This window comes from Falco peregrinus, chromosome 2 (assembly GCF_023634155.1).
Source record: "Falco peregrinus isolate bFalPer1 chromosome 2, bFalPer1.pri, whole genome shotgun sequence".
NCBI lineage: Eukaryota > Metazoa > Chordata > Aves > Falconiformes > Falconidae > Falco > Falco peregrinus.
In genome coordinates, this window is record NC_073722.1 from 1,610,426 (window position 1) to 1,628,876 (window position 18,451).

General features: G+C 39.7%; 1 protein-coding gene across 3 annotated transcripts; it reads right to left on the bottom strand.

The window, feature by feature from the left end:
• Positions 1-2,101: 2,101 nt before the first annotated feature.
• AGA (aspartylglucosaminidase) lies at positions 2,102-18,170 on the bottom strand. Of its 3 annotated transcripts, XM_055796572.1 has the most exons (10): positions 17,984-18,121; positions 16,857-16,936; positions 15,957-16,110; positions 15,234-15,346; positions 10,414-10,526; positions 9,295-9,406; positions 7,187-7,262; positions 6,258-6,365; positions 4,008-4,141; positions 2,102-3,190 (listed from the first exon to the last, which is right to left on the bottom strand). In XM_055796572.1, the coding sequence occupies exons 2-10, from the start codon at positions 16,921-16,923 to the stop codon at positions 3,090-3,092; spliced, it is 978 nt and encodes a 325-aa protein (XP_055652547.1). In that variant the 5' UTR covers positions 16,924-16,936; positions 17,984-18,121; the 3' UTR covers positions 2,102-3,089. The 3 variants fall into 3 exon arrangements, with proteins under 3 accessions (XP_055652547.1, XP_055652545.1, XP_055652546.1); XM_055796570.1 differs by lacking the exon at positions 16,857-16,936 and having other exon boundaries at positions 17,984-18,169; XM_055796571.1 differs by lacking the exons at positions 7,187-7,262; positions 16,857-16,936 and having other exon boundaries at positions 9,282-9,406; positions 17,984-18,170.
• Between the last annotated feature and the right edge of the window lie 281 nt (positions 18,171-18,451).

The window sequence follows — 18,451 nt, forward strand, 5'->3', positions numbered from 1 at the left end:
CACCAGCAGGTGTATTTACCTACATTGATTCCAGCCATCAGGGGAAAAGAAGAAGAAAATGAAAACACAGCCAATGTTGTTAAACGCACAAACCTCTAAAAAAGTTTGCTGCCTGATTCAGGAGCTTAAACAACAAGAACAAAACCAGTCACAAAATCCTGACATTCTGCCACAGCTGCTCCATGGATATTTCAGCGGTGGTCTTTTGCTGTAAATGGAATGGAAGTTACGTGGAGGAATGAACAGACACCCCCCAGTGAGAACGTCTGTAGTTTAGAGCTTAATGTGTAACATACTACTAGTTGTATATTAGAGCTAGAGTAAATTTAACTATCGCTTACGTTTCTGCACACACATAGACTACAGATAATAGAACTGAAATCCTACACATACACTCTGTTGCAAAACAAGGATGAACAGAGTTGTTAATGAGTTACAGAAATCATGCAATCACTTAACCCAAACAACAAATGCTAATAGAAGAATTTCCAAGCTTAAAAAAAAATAATAAAAAAAAAATCAATCAGCACCACTGTTGTTTTTACCCTGTGAGGAGATAACAGGTTCACTTCAGTTTATATAGTATTACTTGCAGGTTCCACCTGAAAGACCAACCTTAAATTCTCTGAAAATCCCCATTATTCCCAACCGAGGCAGTTAGAGATGAAAGGATGCATTTCGGTGGTAACCTACCCATGGTGAAATGACAGGGAAGTTTTCCTCAGTAAGTGCATACAAAACATCGTCACGGTTCATACCGATTTACTTTGTTATCAGTGCCATGCAAAAACAGGGCATAGTTCACTTCATTAGTTAGACCATGAAGCTAAGATTCTTTTTCTGTCTACAATAGAGGAAGTGATAATTTGGTAAGAAGTTTTAGAAATAGAAAAAAGCAGGCCAGCTAGAAGCTAATGAACTTAAGACACAGTTGGACTTAAAAGTCCCACAACTTTACAGACAGGATGCATTCAACTGTACCATTAACTTGCAAATACCCGTATTCTCTGTAGGGTTTTTTTCTGCTTTTTTTTGGTAAAAGATGGATAGTAAAAACTTAAAAATACAATATTCCTTGAATCAGAAACAGTAAGGTATTTTTTTCAAGCCCAACAGAAGCTGTCGGAGTTTTTGCTTACTTTTGGCAAGGGTTTGTACATGAGAAAATCTTTTTTTTTTTTTAAATGAATGTGTCTGCTAAGTGTAGCAGAACAGCACTACTACTAAGTTTAAAGAAATATTTTTAAGACAAAATATGAAACACTATTTTTAAATTCATAATTCTGTACATAACATCAGAATGGTACATTTTATAAATATTACAACACACTGTCAAATTAACTTTCTATTAAAATACTTGACACAAACTAATCCTTTCCTTTACAGTAACTACTTGTGCATCACAAAGCAACCTACTTTATTAAACCACAGGTGTTACTACATGTGTCTCACGGAGACAAGTATTTGTGTTCCTATACAAACGAGCTGACTACGCAGTACAGTTACAACTGGAACAGTGACTTGAGGTACACTGTTCCGGGGCACTCACCACCTCTGGTGGCGCACACTAGCTAGCACACAGCGGCACAAGCACACCGCAGAGCAAGCCATGGATGTTCCCGACTCCTTTCAAAGACGAGTCCTGGTGGATTCAGCTGCAGCAGCTCGGGATATTACCACTCAGCTGTCAGTACTGAACCTTCTATGTTCACAATCCACAAGGCCATCTTCAAAATAACAATAATTGGGATTGTATTAATCTATTTGCACTTGACTGCCCGAGTCACCTAAGATACAAGCGGCCGTGCCAGAAGGGCTGCAGGTAGGACAGGCAGAAAACTTACCTTAAACCACTACAGAATATTCAGTAAGAGCTCCTCCGATGAATTGTTGTGGCTTACAGCAAACTCTGTGCTCTCAAGATCGAGCGACACAAGTGAATCCTCCAAATAAACTGCTTTGTTGATGAAGTTCAACAGCAGGCCATTAAAGATGGCTGCTCTAATTAGAGCTTTTTTCCAGCTTTTAAAGACACCAACTTGGAACAGAAGGCAACAATCATTCTAAGGCACAGTACACAAGCATCTAAACAGCTACTTACTTATGATACATTAAGGTGTGCTTTTATTACTCAATGATTTTATTCAAGTAGACAAAGAAAAATTAAAAGTGCTTATGACAAGGCATGCTCATTTTACTTGCTCCCCCCTATTAACTTTTCCTAGCTGAAGTTTAGCAAAGATTCAATCAAATGATCAGCACCACCGATTAAGAAAATTATCAAACAGATCTTCAAATATCTACGGAACAATCCTTGAGATGCTCAAGTTATATTGCAAACGAATCCTGGCATCTCTAGACATGGAAAAAGGAAGAGACAGAACCAGCTTCATTAGCTGCAGGTACCTGTCATGCTCTAGTATTCAGCTGCTCCTCGGCAGGGCAAACGTGCTGCAGCAGAGGGCAAGCACATAGCCTACTAGTGACAAGGACATCACTGTGATTACGATTCATAACCTCACTACAAAAAACAGGTGACAGGAAGATTTCCATTTGTCTTCACATACAGCCAGTAATGCAATACTCCTTGAAGGCTTGTACTACCAGGGATGCTTTGATGTCCTCTCTATTCTAATGTATTATCAGCTGTTGTGAAACAAGTTAGAAAGGTCCAGAAGGAGATGCTCCTTATCTCTTAATTCAAGTTTTGAAATAGTCCCCACTACTCTTCAATCCCCTTTCCTTGGTTGCCAGTATTTGCATGGTTTTCTTTTCAGGACAAAAAAAAAAAAACCTGGGCTAAATCTCAGGAAGACAAATATTCTCAAAAAAAAAATCTCGCATGTAGAGGCAGTGTAGTCCCTCCCCCCTCCCTGCCCTTTATTACAGATTTCTGTCAATAATGTTTTTAAATGACAAAGTGAAGCTCCAGTTCAATGGTTACTATTCATCACTTTTGGCAACTTAGTTCTTAAGAAAACAGACCATAAGACATAGTAGACACTTGCAACAACCATTCTAAAAAGTAACACCCGGGGAACGCTGCACTTTGCTCCTCCAAGTTCAGATGTTAATAGCCCAAAAAGAAATTAAATGCAATCTACTACGTGCTCAGTTGGTTGACTTAGCAAAGGGCTAGAAACCATGAAGTGAAACTGAGTGAATCCTGGGATTTTATTACATGCAGCACCTAGGAAAGAAAGAAAAAAAAAAAAAAGCATAATTTGATTAGTGTCTTTTGTCACTGTACTTTATAATCTAAAGACCCAGTTACTAATTCTACTACAATGGTATAATTATTCTTTTACAATCTGTTTAACCCAAGACATCTTGAATGTATTTAATTTTGAAGTAAAAATACAGTGCTACTGATGGCTGTAGTGCAATTAATGCCCTTATAATACAATTCAAAACAGCAACCTAAGTTAGGAAAATACCTCTTCTTTCTCTTTCAATCCTGATTAACTTAATGAGTTCCTTCAACACTAATCTCTTAAACACAGCACTATGGGAAATAAGAGATCAAAGAACAGCAATGAGCAGACTAACTAAATAAGCAGTGTTGATTAGCAAATTGTATTTCCTACTGATCTAAGGGTTCACTAATGAGATGCCTGGCACAATGACTGATCTTGCATTGCTTTGAAGCTATGCTTAGCATTCCCATTCTGCCTGCCTTAGGCCATATCTAGGGGAGGCAAAAGCATTCTTTTTTAAAACCTTCAAATTAATCATATACAGTCCAGGAAAACACATGAAGGTTGTAAATACTTTTGATTTTTACTAAGAATTGCATACATTTTGTGAAAGTCTATGAAATCCAAATATCTCGAGTCCACATTAGGACACAGTTGCGCAGCTAACCAGGCATTTGATATTATGAATGACTGGTATTGCTGCAGTGTTCAAAGGATAATTAAAAACTTCTGCTTTAAAATCCACCTTTGGTTTTGTACTTCTGTGACCGTTAGAATCAACAAGCTTTGTCTGTTAAGCAAAATACATACCATAACTTCCAGTTGTATTGGCACATATAACAGCGCCAAAGAACTTCGGAGCATGCTTCTGGATTCTGGAAATAACTTTCTGACAGGCTACTGTTGGGTCTGTTCCCATCCTCATATACTCCACAGCTTGATAACTAAAAAAGGAAACCAACAGCGCCACAGCAACAGTTAGCCATACTTGGGTTATTTATTCTAAAATGCCTTTGAGACACCTTGATTTCCTTGAATAATGGAAACACGCGATAAATAATCTTCAGCCAAAATTCATATTGGCAATTATTACTCAAGTTCTGCATGAAAAGTAATTAGAAACAGGACTAAAAAGGGACTGCAAGATGGCATCTATACCATCTATTGTTCTAAGGCAGCACCAAGCCTGGGATAACCCTCTGATCATCTGCAATAGAAAAGGCTAAGTAACAGATCGGCTAAAGAACTGCAAAACAGCAGTTAAAGAGTTAGCGGTTTCTATTTTTCATTGTATGATTAAGTTTGATATTAAAAGCTATTACTAGTTTTCAAAAAGGCCAATGCCAAGACAAATTTTCGAAGAAAATTGACCTCCCATGTTACATTACTGAAAAGTTACTCGTTTCAGTAAGCATTAGAAATTTTTTTCAGAAAAAGTTTCTGAAAGCCTCAAAATTGACACAGTTTATTTCATGAATATGAAGGTAGAGTGTTTTGATCAAGACTCTGAGCCACTTCCAAAATTTTTGCAAGCCAATCTTACTCTAAATGAAAGAGTAATCGAAATTAACTTCCTCTGTATCTACAGTATCATCAGACAAAAGATGATATGGGCATTGCTTGAGATCAATCAGTTGCATTTCCAAAATGTCCTCAGAAGGAAAAATATTACTTTTGTTGTCATCTTCTTTCAGAACCTGAAGATTAAAAGATAACACATAACTCACAAGCAAACACCACTAGATTTTGTTTTGATGAAAGATGCACATACCAAGAGCAACTCTTGTTACATTAAGGATCATCTACAGATAGTATTAACCACAGATACTATCAAAGTACTGCAGAAGAGAACTTTCCTTGCATTTTGAGACTCCCTATTATCTTTGATTTATTCTAACAATCAAATAGGTTCAAGTTATCTAAAGATAACTGCCTGAATATAAAGTTATATTTCACAGGGGTCTCTTCGCTAATCAAAACCTCAGTATGAATTTACTATCTCAAAGAAGGTGGGCAGAAAATATTAGCGATTTCTTATTAGCTCTTTGTTTGACACTTCCTTTACTTCTGGCAGGTCAATTCTGTTCTTTGTTTTCATGTGGGAATATCTAAATAGCATGGAATTAGAAAATACTTGGATCTACAAGGAACCTGTGATTAACCAGCTAGTCTGAGTTGTTTTCTAAAACTCATCGGTGCCAACACAAAATGTTTTAAGCATTCCACCCAAATCCTTCAGGCTGCTAAACTGTAATGTAAGCTTTTATTGATTAACCTTATAGCGGAGCTCAACTCACTACTACTGTTGGTATCTAATACCTCAGGATAATTCATGAAGTTGTCAACTGCCTTGTATTTCAAGACTGGCTTGGAACAGCTTGAAACTCATTGAGGACATTTGTAAACATTAACAGCTAGTAGGCATTCGTAACTGCCAGTTTTGGGAAAAGCACTCAAGTCATACGAAGGCCACTGTTCCATGTTCCTTCAAGCATCAGTGCCCACTATGTTCAGCACAGACTTCCATAACTCATTCCTGCTGAGACTGATCCACAAGAATGGCTGTCAAGACTCAGTGATGAAAACAGCGATATCTTATGCAGGTTATGCAATGACACAGCACTAAAACACCTCTTCCACTTTTAAATTAGATGCAACTACAGGATTGCTGCAGTGACACCTTCCTGTTGTCTTGAGTAACGTGAGACTCATCCCTCATCCTTTCTACAATTTGTAACACTTATTTCCCCTACAACAAAACACTTTAGAGGAGAAAGCTAATCAGTTCTGTTAAAAAGCATGCAGGTTGGGAATATACTCATTGCCTGTCTGCTCACAGATTTGCAGTATTAAGGGATCTATCATCAAGATATTTAAGATGTTACTTCTTTTAAGACAGATCATAAGGATGACTTGATTCTGCTACTGTTCTTTCCCCTTCCATTCCTCCCTTTACTCTCACTTCAGCAGCCAGTAAGTCAGTAAATCTTCTTAATTACTTCATTTGCTGAGCTCACATTTTGCTAGAGAAAGCTAGCAAAGTCTGCCCTAAGGACAAACCTGGGTAAGAAGCGCATCATGATGTCACCATCCCCAGTGGCTGCAGCTCCTCCGGCCGTACTATCCGCGTAGGATCCTGCTCCAGCTATTGGCGAATCTCCTACACGGCTGTAGTGAACGACGGAAAAAACACAAAAACTGGAAACTACAGAAAACTGTAATTTACTAATTCCAGCGGGATTGCATTAATATAACGGCTTTTGGCCTGATGTTGGCAAGTGCTTATGACTCATGCGCACTTTCAACTCTGTCAACCTTACTGCCTCCAGCTGGGTTAGCGTCAAACCCACCAGAGAACAGAACAGGTAAAGACGTGAATCCACTGCAGTCCAAAGTCTTGTCTTAAAACTACCACTAAAAGTGATCTGTGATAACCTGACTGACCTGAGGCTTAATCCATTTTTACTAAAACCCTTGTTATACTGACTATAGCTACAGCAGTAAGGTTCAGCCAGTGGGCAACAGTAAACAGCTGGGGACACTAGTTATGTTCAATAACTTGTTGCTAAATCCTGAAGTTGTCTGACTTGGTTGACAGAGAAGATTCCTAACTGGGTAGGAAAAAAAAATATCTCAAAGACAAAACACAGCCCTGGGGCTCCAATTCTATATACATTTCTTCAGAGACTGTGCAGCTCCCGGAAATGCTTATTTGTAAGGCAAGGCACCAGAGACAAGCTGCCTCACAACTGTGCCAGTTGTGTCTCTGTATGGTGAATTAAGCCAGCTGAAAAACAAGCATTCCTTCAAAGAAACACAAATCATCTTGCAAATGAATCTGTTTCTCAGTATTAGGATTTATGGCAGTGCCCAGAAATAAGCAAGGCCATTTTGTGATCATCACAGTCTAAAACATACAACCTTTAGATAAGCTTAATATAGGAAATTAAATGGGGAAAAAGCTTTTTTGTAACACCAGAGATACTAACCCTGGAATTTTGTGGACTGCACCATTAGTAGATGTTCCAGAAGCAACAGTTCCGCTCCCACCAATTACAACCATACCTAAAATTTTCAACAGGTTTGAAACATATTCAGAAAGACTCCTAACAAATATATTAAATTGGCACTATGGTTATCAAACAGAACCACAATACCCAGACTATTCAAATTAATGATATCCTGAAACACAGAAAAGTTGCACTCTTAAAGAAAACAAGTTATTTTTAAAACACATTTGGAAACTTTCTGGATGCATTACAAGAGCTCAAAAAGGAATCTAAAACAGTGACCGCCACACTGTTCAGAGCTGTACACTGCGGCTCGAGCAGCCACTGTTTCCTAATACACATCTATGTTAATCAGTAGAGACCAAGTAACTGGTGTCACCACATCTGCACCAGTATGACCAGAACAACAAAGTTCAGAAAATATAAATCGTACTTCAGGGAGATTAAAAAAATACTGGAAGGATGAGCTTAAATTTAGCAGAAGGTGACATACTGCCTACCAAAGTAACAAGAATTATGTATCAGGCAGTCAAACGTGTGGATGAGTCCACCCCTTGCTAATTTTGTGCTGGTAATGAGGCCACTGCCCCATGTTAGAGAAATGTAGATTACCACTTGGAACAGGATTTGGGATCAACTGCTTCTCCATAGAGCAAGACTTCACCTCTTTAACAGAGGGCAGAAATTGCTGCTAGCATCAAACTCCAGTACAAACTGAGAGCCAAGAAGCAGAATTCAGAAAGCTGAATTCTAGTTCTCTGTCTCTGACCTCACTAAGCAGTACCTCCTTCTCACAGAAAAGTTTCCTGATCAGTAGAAGCTAAAAGCATAGAGGCACTGAGTCTATGGCCACCATTAGCTTCTGCAAAAAGAAAGAAAGGTCATCAGTTCCTACCAAATTCCTAAATGCTTTCTGAATGAAGACTCTTCTCAAAAATCTCAAGCAGACATTTCATTTATAAAACAATGGGGTAGAAGAACTTGAAGTTCAGTGAAGTACAAATATAAGCACCATCATTTACTACAAAACAGCTTAGGACTAAATGATACATCAATTCCTGAACTGTGTTGAGCAGATTCCCCTCTCACCCTGATACCGCACTCTTCTAGCACATACTGAAGACTGTAAATCCCAGTAAAGAAAGCTACCTACCAACATAAGAATTTGGTAGGTTGCCTGACTTCTGTAGAATGTTAATTAGTTATTAGTAGGGTGGACTGGGAGCAAAGAAGATTTACACTTGAAACAACTTGTTAATTCTTGGTATTGCAAATACTGTCAGGCAAAAAGTTCTGAATTGCTAAACTGAGAAAAACATAGACTAAACCAGAGTGCAAGTTTCAAGCCTACAAAGTATAAAGCTTGAAAGACATGAATCTCTAACTGCTCCAGTCCTTTTTCTGATCTGCTCATTAACTGGCTGACAGGCTTAGCAATTAACGGTCTTCAATCAGTAAACTCTTAGAAGTTTTTAGGACTACTACTGCTAATCTGTTTTAAGCACAGTAGTTCCTGCAGAAATCTACTGATTCAGTCAAAAGCCAGAATAGAAGAAAAATGAAAGCAAGCTGTATTTTATAAGTTTAAGGGCTGTTTGATAAACACTGCTTTCGGTTGGCAATAGCACTGTTTATTCATTTCTTCCACCGCTACAAAGCCTTTTAAACTGATCTGACATCTACAGGGGAGACATGACCTAAGTTAACCATAACCAAAAGAAAAGTAATTTTTAACCTTGATCAGTTTTCTAAGCATATATAGCTGCCCAAGTAATTATGGCAAGGTATCAGAGGGAAAAGCAGTAGGGCAATGACCAAAAGCTAAGGGCAAGGAATGAAGCAAGTGGCTGTGAGGCCAGTACACTGGAAAAAAACAAAAGAAACCAAAATCAAATCCTACTTTTAGACACTCCATTCTAACACATAAGTAACAGAATCTTGAAACCACTATACATAGGAAATAATACACATAGGAAATACTTTTCTTTAAACTTAGTATGTTTAAAATAAATTAGTTTCTTTAAACTAATCTGTACGGAAATGAGGAAAAAAAATAAATCAGCATCAGTGTTACCAAAAATTGTTACCAATAGTATCATGATTATGAACACTTCGTGAGGTGGTCTGTTCTTCTTTACAAGTTACTTTTTCAGGCCGTTTGTATGGTCCACAGGATTTTGAAGAGTCTGGTACCACATTCTGTAATTATTTTGTAATTTTCATGAGTAATACATTATGCTTCATTACAGATACATTTTAAAATACTACTATCAATACCTATAACCTACCACACAGGCATTAGATGCCTAATACTTAAATTATACAAGTGTACTGAAATCCTACAAGTTGTTTCACTTAAAAAGTAGTGGATGACTTCTGGTCAGTAAAAAGTGTTTCCTACTAGAAAGTTATGCTGTTCAAATTAAAGATTCGCCTTTGCTCAACTGACTGGTCAAAAAAAAAAAAAAAAAAAAAAAGAACATGCTCAACGCTCATTCTTCAGCAAAATGAAGAAAATTTTAAAGCTAAAAAATCCACCAGATGAATTGAGCTTGTTTTATTTATGTCAAGTCAGTACCATAGCCAAGATATTTTCACAACTGAAAAGCACAGTATCTATTGAATTAAAATGATTCAGCAATGCAGCATTTCATATCCAAGAAACAAGGAAGACCATGTACAAACATGTAGAAATCTGTAACACCAATCCTCTCCCCTCAACCCTCCAAAAAAAAAAAAAATCAAAACAAAAACCCCAACAACCCAACCTCATCACAACAGGCAAGTGTAACGACAGCTGCACTAACCTGATGTCTTCACAGGTCTGCATAAAACCTAACTATTTAAGGACCTTAACTGCTACTACAAGATTTTCTTTCAGAAATTTATACACGCACTGCTTGCTTTAGTTTGACAAGTCCTGTGCAAATTTAGAGCTAAAAAAATAAAATTAATTCCTACACCAAAATGCTACTGTGTGAAGGTCAAAAACAACACAATCTAAGAAGTAAAAGCTAGAAACATACTGTTCCTAAGTCTACCAAATACTTGGTAACTCCAAGTTTGTTCTGCTTAATAAGCAAAACCTTTTTTTTCTTCTTCACACAGAAAGCACTACTTTATATAAGCTGAAAGGAAGGCGCAATGATGCATTACTGACTTTCTAACAGCCACCTGACCCCTTCACCACCACCACTGCTCCATACCTTCCAGTAGTTTGGCTGGCAGCTTTGATTAAGCCACTGTGAATACATCAAAAGAGATTTCTGGGTCGTTAAATCTTCATATGGAAACCCCATTCTTACAGCAAACAGGGAGGCTTGAAAAGCAACAACAAAAGCAAAAACATTAGTCACTTTTTTTATATTTTATGATAAAACATTCATGCAATGTTATCTAGAAATCAATAAATTCTACATTCTCTACGAAGATGAGAAATATGTCTTCAGGGAGCAGTATCAGCCAATGGTGATGTACAACTGCAGTAACCAACTCTCCCTCCACTTGCAATATCAGATTTCCTTAACTTAGTAAAACTATGCTAACACATGAAAGCTTTACCATTGAAAGAGAAACAAATTCAGCTCTGTTAATCAACTGGACACAAATAACCTGGAGCAAGAGTGGCCTGGGCTGTCTATCTCACAGAAATATTTAAATAAACTATACAAATAATAGTATATTTTCCTTAGAAGCTAGCCTTTTATGAAAGATAACTAACATAGCAGCACAACCAATACTTGCCGAAATCAATCCACCAGCTTACATCATATTACACTTCTTCCTTGCAGTTTTAAAAGTGACTGCTTCCCTGTTCTGAAAATTAATACGGTATGTGTCAAGGCAGCAAAAGAAATATCAACACAAGCAGTGAAAGAATGCTGCACTTCTAAGAATGGCTTTTATCATTAGGGAAAGAGAAAAGAAAAAAGATCAACTGTTCTTTCATCTGTTAGCTGTATGTATTATCTAGTAACAGCTACTGTTGCTGGATTCAGATGCTTGAATCTGTATCACCAATCCAATGTCACTATAATACACAGCTAAACAAGCTTCTCCAATCCAAGAATTAAAAGCTTTCAATTATTTCTGGACAGCTTTTCTGTGTTTTCCTTAAAAACCATCACAATTAAAAGTCTCTTGCACTCAGAGGAAAAGAAAACTGACAGCTTCAGTTAAACAGATATTTATTTCCCATTTCTAGAACAAACAGGCAGGTGTTTGGGGGGGGTTGGGTGTTTTTTTTGGTTTTGTTGGGTTTTTTTTAAAGTAACATTGTGGTTGTGCATGCTTGTCTGTCATTCTTTCATGACTTTTGAATCCTTGTTTCTATTCCAGGAAACAGAATTGGTAATTTTTACTTTCTGAACTTTTTCGTGGTCTAAATACTGATAGGACAAAAAGGGAAAAGGTCAGGCACGCTGCGATTATGAAACTTTCCTATCTGTTGGAGACAAACATGAAAATTTCTTGGCAGATAGTAACCAAAATAATCCTTTTTTTCCTCACTTTTAAGCATTCTGCGCTGAATGTCCCTCACCAGACTCAGTTCTACATTGGTATACATGGCCTTTCTCCAAGACTTGTCCTAAAGAAATTAGGCAACAAATTGAGAAAGCGGCTCTTTTAACAACACAAGAACTGATTAGTGTTGTTATCTGTATCTGTTCAACAAACGCTACACCACAGGCAAGGGAACTAGAGGCTGGTCAGCCTCACCTTGATCACTGAGAAGGTGATCAAACAACGCTGGAAACCATACCCAGGTACCTGAAGCTCAAAAAGGTGATTTGGAGCAGCGCTCATGGCTTCACAAAAGGGAAGTCGTGCTTGATAAACCTGCTGACCATCTATGATGAAACAACTGATTCAGTAGATGAGGGGAGAGCAATAGGTATTGTCTACCTTGACTTCCATAAGGCTTTTGACACCGTCTCCTGCAAGATTCGCATAAGTATTAGCTGGATGAGCAGATAGTGAGGTGGACTGAAAACTGGCTGAAGGGCTTAGCTCAGAAGGTAGTGATCAGTGGTATGAAGTCTAGTCGGAGCCAGTAATTAGCGGTGCACTGCTGGGGTCAATACTGGGCCCAGTAACATTCGATACCTCCATTAATAATCTGGATAATGGAGCAGACTGTATGCACTCTGAGCAAATTTTGCAGATGATACCAAACTGGGAGAAGTGGGTGAAGCACCAAGGGGATTACTCTGGCATCCAGAGTAACCTCAACAGGCTGGAGAAATGGGCAGATAGATTCTCATGGAGTTTAACAAAAAGAAGTGTAAAGTCCTGCACCTGGGGAGGAACAACCCCATGTGCCAATACATGTTGGGGCCACCCAGCGGTAAAACAGCTTGGCAGAAGACCTGGTTCCGAGATGCAGCAAGCCGAAAATCAGCCAGCAATGTGCCCTTGCAGCAAAGGCAGGCAGCAGCGCAGGCTGGGATCCAGCATTAGGAGGAGTGTTGCCAGCAGGCTGAGGGAGGAGATCCTTCCCCTCTGCTCAGCACTGGGGAGGTCACACCTGGTGTAATGTGTCCAGTTCTGGGCTCCCCAGTCCAAGAGAGACATGGACATACTGGAGACAGTCCAGGGAAGGGCCACAAAGATGATTAAGGGACCGGAACATCTCTCCTACAAGGAAAGGCTGAGAGAGCTGGGACTGTTCAGCCTGGAGAAGAGAAGGCTCGGGGATGATATATAACACCTGAACGGAGGGTGCAAAGAAGATCAAGCCAGGCCCTTTTCAGTGGTGCCCAGTGACAGGACAAGAGGCAATGCACACAAACGGAAAGGCAGGATGCTCCCTCTCAACAGCAGGACACACTTCTACGCTCCAAGGGTACCAGAGCTGCCCAGAGGTTTTGGAATCTTCCTCCTTAGAAGTATTCAAAAGCCATCGGGATATGGTCCTGGGCAACCAGCTCTACATGGCCCTGCTTGAGCAGGGGGCTTGAACCAGAAGACCTCAAGTCCCTGCCAAACTCAACCACTCTTGTGATTCTGTAATACATCCTCTTCCTTAAGTTCTCTACATACTGAAGTGGTTTTTTTTAAAAAAATACCTAAACTACTACTTTTTTTGAGTCAAAGTAAACAGAACTATGAAGACTATTCAGGTATCATGGCACTAACAGATTCCATCAGTGCTTTTAACAAAAAAATGAAAGTTTCACGTTACTTTCATTAAAATTTCGCTACCAGGCCACACATTCAAAAATGATCAACTAAAAATTAATACATGCCACAGCTTGCCTCTTCCTCTGTAGTGTCAACCACTCATAGAAATGAAGTTAAGAGACAGGCAAACTTCCCTGGAATATATACTAAATATTTTAAAATAAAAGTTCAGTTTAATTATTGGGGGAAAAAGAAGGAAAAAACACAGCAACTTTGCATCTTGAATAAAAAAGCCTGCAGAGATTATAAACATTTCTATGAAAAGTTTTTACTATTCTAGCTAGCTTTTCTGGTGAAAATGTGAATATTTTTAGAAAATACACTGTTGTTTCTCTCATATGCAGATTTGAAAGTTCCAAGGTATTCTTCTGAAGCTACAGTTCTATTATCTCTTTATCAATCTTCATCTGGTAAAGACACCTATAGTTTCCTTTATCCTAGTTCCTATTTCCACAGAAAATACATTCTTCCACAAGAAGTATTATTCTTTCTCAATTTCTCCACTGATTTGATTTATTCACTAACATTTATCACCATCTCCAGTTTTTACTCAGATATATCTTCAGCTTTTCTGTCTTTTGCCACTACTGCTACACAATTTCTTCTAAGGAAGTTCTCACTGACAGCAAGGACTCGGCATAACTTGTCCACACAACTCCATTATGCAAAGAGCCATCTTATTAGGCTTGGAAAATATATTTTAAATCAGCACTTTAATTCTTCCGTTTCTTCATCTTCTCTATGCTTTCTGCCCATTCTACTGATGAAAAGTCAGAAACATTTTGGTAACTACCAATGGTCGGGAACTGAGTATTACGAGCATTTCTTCCTCCTCCGTTTAACACTTGACCAATTCCTTTTTCAGTATCACCTATGAAGTCTCTTACCAAACCCACTTGTAACGTAATCATGGCCAACTGCTCCAATTAAACAGAATCTGCAAATCTCTCTTTTCCGAACTTGTCAAACACTGTCCTGTTCTTTTTTTTATATATAATTTTATTTTACTCCATCAAAAAAACTGCTGTTGCATTTATCATTCTGTACACATTAATTCCTTCAAGAATCTTTTATTTTTTCTTATCAATTTCAAAGCACTTGACTCACCCTTAATGCTCAGATGTCAATTTCCACACTTATCTCCACATTCTTTCTAAGCAGGCACATACACTTTAACAATTCTTAACTGTGAGCCAAGTAACCTTCTACTCACTGCTCATACACCTTCCTGGAATGTCCATCTTTTTTGAAGCCATTATTCTAAGAGCAGCAGCTCATATTTTAAAAGCTCAACTATACCTCCAGTTTGCTACCATTCTTTTGTTGTACAAGGAATACAGCCCCTAATGTAATTTTTTAAATTCAAGTGCTCAGTAATATTTTTAAATTATTAAATACCGCAACAGTGCTCAATATACACTAAACAGTAAAGTATAACTGTAGCATCTATTAATTCTGTCATTTCTTAGTAAAATTTACTCCACAGTTTTAAATAAAATATTTACATCTAACAGCTTCTACAGTGTCTTGTATCAAATCAACTTTGACACCTTTGATATCAGTGATATTAGCAAAGCCTTGGGATTGCAAGTCAGTATTTGGAGTTAAATTGGTGGAAAGAGCATGAAATTATATTTTTCTTTTCATGTCCAAATAATGGACTATAACCTAACTCATACACAAGTAATAAGAGAGTAAACACTTCTGAATTAATTGACTAGATTAACTTGATAGTCAGGGAATTCTACCACCTATATATATGTATATACAAATATATGGCAATTTTAACAGGAAGTGTTTTAAGAAGAGCGTGTGATTTGGAAACAGTTAAAGGAATAATTACCAGACTCTCCCACTAATAATGTATGCTTAGTGTATTCAATGACCTTTCGTGCTACACCAATTGCATTTTTTACATGTCTGAGATCCGCAACTGCCCCAACTTCCATAGTGTTGCTGGAAACAAGAAATACTTAAGTTATTAAAAAGACAAGAATAATTGTACATTTTTTATTACACAAAATCTGTTCTCATCTAAATTAGCCAGCTTGCTTCTTTAACATACTGCTTTAATTGTTCTGTGCCATAGATAGATGGCATCACACTAGTAGGGAAAAACTTTGTACATGTATTGTTTCACAGGCACAGGGATGTTGCTCAAGTAACAGTAACTCCACCCACAGTAATATTTTCAGTAGTAATTGGTAACACGAATGACACGCTTGCAATTACTTTTAATCAGGACAGCTTTAACTGGTGAATAAAATATAGAAGACAGCTGCTCCAGAAGTGAAATATTTATGGAAAGAATGTAAAGGGAAAACTTAGAACACTACAAACCATCTGCTTTGCAACTGTTGTAGCTAGAGCTGAATTACTGCACTACATGTAAAGATTCAGTAACAATAGCCACTCTTCTACCCATTAGTTTTTTTCCTAGTTCCACTGGTTAACATACAACTTGTCCCACAGTCTGCCCTAAACAACAAGACCTCTGTAACAACTCTTACGTTAAAGTGTGCTAAAAATTACAGAGACCACTCTTTGCTCCATGGAGTTTTCTTACCCATCCATAATCATTGCGTCCAATGTTGTTTCTCCAATTTCATCTGGGCTTCCTCCATATCCCACACTCCCATCGCATTGGTCAATCTCACACTGAGTGCAGCCTCTCTCAACTGCATCCAACTCAGAACCTCCCAACTGTAACACTCTCCAAGCTGTAATCAATACAAATAATTAAAAGTCACCAGTGAAAACCGTCTCCACTATGGCTTTAAAGAATGTTTTAAAGACAGGCATGATGAAGACGCACTACAACAGTGGATAAAAAAATAAGCTGTAACTTATAGGCAAAATAAAGTAAAAATATAAATATGTTCAGACGAATGCAAAGCATTACTTTTCTAAATATTGTTTTACTTTCATGCTAATTAGTGTTTTTAATTGAGAAATGAAGCTTTTTTCCTGACTGGGAAGGCGTTACTTACTAACAATCATCACAACTTCAATATATTAAATAACCTCCTCTGCCCAGAATCAACCATTACTTTATCACTGTTCGTTTAAAGCCTTTTGTGAGGAGGGAGAGAAGGAAGCAAAACTTTTGTCTCAAAAAAAAAAAAAAGTTATAACAAGCAGTCCTCAAAAGCTTTGTAAGAGAGTAAGTGTCCAGCTGCAGTATTAAAAGATCTAAACCACAGTGATCTAAAAGATCTAAACCTACATTAGCAACTATGTAAGAACAAAAAGAAAGGAGAAATTATATACAAGAAATTACAGTCTCCATATTCTTCTGTTCAGCCCTTAGTCTTCTATTCTTTAGAACCCAGCTCCCAGCTCATGGTGCAGTTTTGTAAGACATTACAGACATGCCAAATGACATGATCTGAATAAACCGGGCCTGAAGGCTTTGCACATATGATATTTCACAACGCTGGACCTCAGCCAAGATTTTCCAATATACCTGAGCTTGCAGCTATCGACAGTTGCAATCCTGCTTCCCTCTCCTTGTGCCGGTTCTGGTGCTCCATCACCTGCCAGACCCTGCACAGGAGAGGCAGTGGAAGCATACAGCACACAGCTCTTTTTGGCAGAACTGTATTATTTAAACTATTACACTGTCTCACCCATCTCAGGAAGCCTCATCTTCACAAATGCCGCACACACCAAGGAAACCTAGCATCCAACTCCGCATATGCTTGTCTTTGTTAGAAGCTTAAGAGTGAGCAGTACTGCTCCAATTCCTATTACTGTTACTGCTGTGAGTAGCCTTAGCGCAAGCTTTCACTTCTGACCTACACAACGCTTTACAGGAACCCGTTTCACTAGCAAGGCTTCTACAATAAGGGGTTATTTACAACTCAACTGTGGTAAAATAGCCTACAAATCTTTTAAAATCGGTACCCACAACTAATTTACCTTGCCAAGGAAAACCTGCTTCAACTAGCAATAACATCACAAAACACCACAGGACTCCAAAAACACATGTTCAGAACTATCTAAATCTTTGGGGGCAAAGACGAATCTCAGAAGGGCGATACTGAAAATGAGATGCTGCTGTGAACGGCCACAAGACTGGACGCCACATTATTAACAAAAGAATGTTTTAAATTTAGTTTTTCCACAGCTCATACCGACCACCCCTCACCTCCTTTTTCAAAAACAAAACCAAACCAAAAAAACCCAAACCAAACCACCCATTTTCCCCAGCCTTTAAAGTTAAACCATGTGCTTCCCGGGGCTCAGCGCCACAGCAGCACTATGGCAAGGCCAGCGGCGGGGCTCGGCCTCGCTGTGCGGTCCGCTGGCACCGCGGCGCCCGGCCCGGCCCTCCCGGGCCCGGCTGCGGCCCTTCCCAAGCAGGCGGCGAGGCGCAGCAGCCCCGCCGCTAGCGGAGCCGTTTAACGGCAGCAGGGTCCCAGCCCGCTTCTTTTTGCCACACATAAGCGCAGTCACGCCTCAGAGGCTTATTTATGTCTCCAAGCCACCACCGTGCCCGCCCCGCCGGCCCCTCAGCGGCAGGGCGCACCGTGAGCGCCGAGCGGGCGGTGCGGCCCAGCCCGGCCCGGCCCTGCCCCCCCGGCGGGGCACCTGTCTCTGCCGCCTTCCTAAACGCCCAGGTGTTGATGACTACGGGCAGGGCAGCGGCTGAGGCGGCGCCCACCAGCTGCAACAGGACGAGCAAGAAGGGCGCGACCACCATCCACCGCCGGACCCCGCCACGTCCCGCCACCGCCATAGCCGCCCGGCTCGGCCCCCACAGCACCGCCGCGAACCGGGCTGCAGCGGCAACGCATGCGCGCACGGCCCCGCCGCGGCGGAGCGATATGGCGGCGTAGGCCGCGGCGCAGGGCGCTGTCCGCCACGGGGCGGTGGTACGGCCCAGGCGGGCCGTGCTCTTCCGCAGGGGCTGGGGCGTGCGGTGGGCTGCGTGGGGAGCGTGTTTGTGACAAGGACAGGCCGAAGTGCCCCCCATGCCACCAGCAACGGCCGAGGCGCAGAGTAGATTAAAACGCGCCTTGCATGTACTGTGTGTCTGGGGGGGTGCTTGGGCCAGGC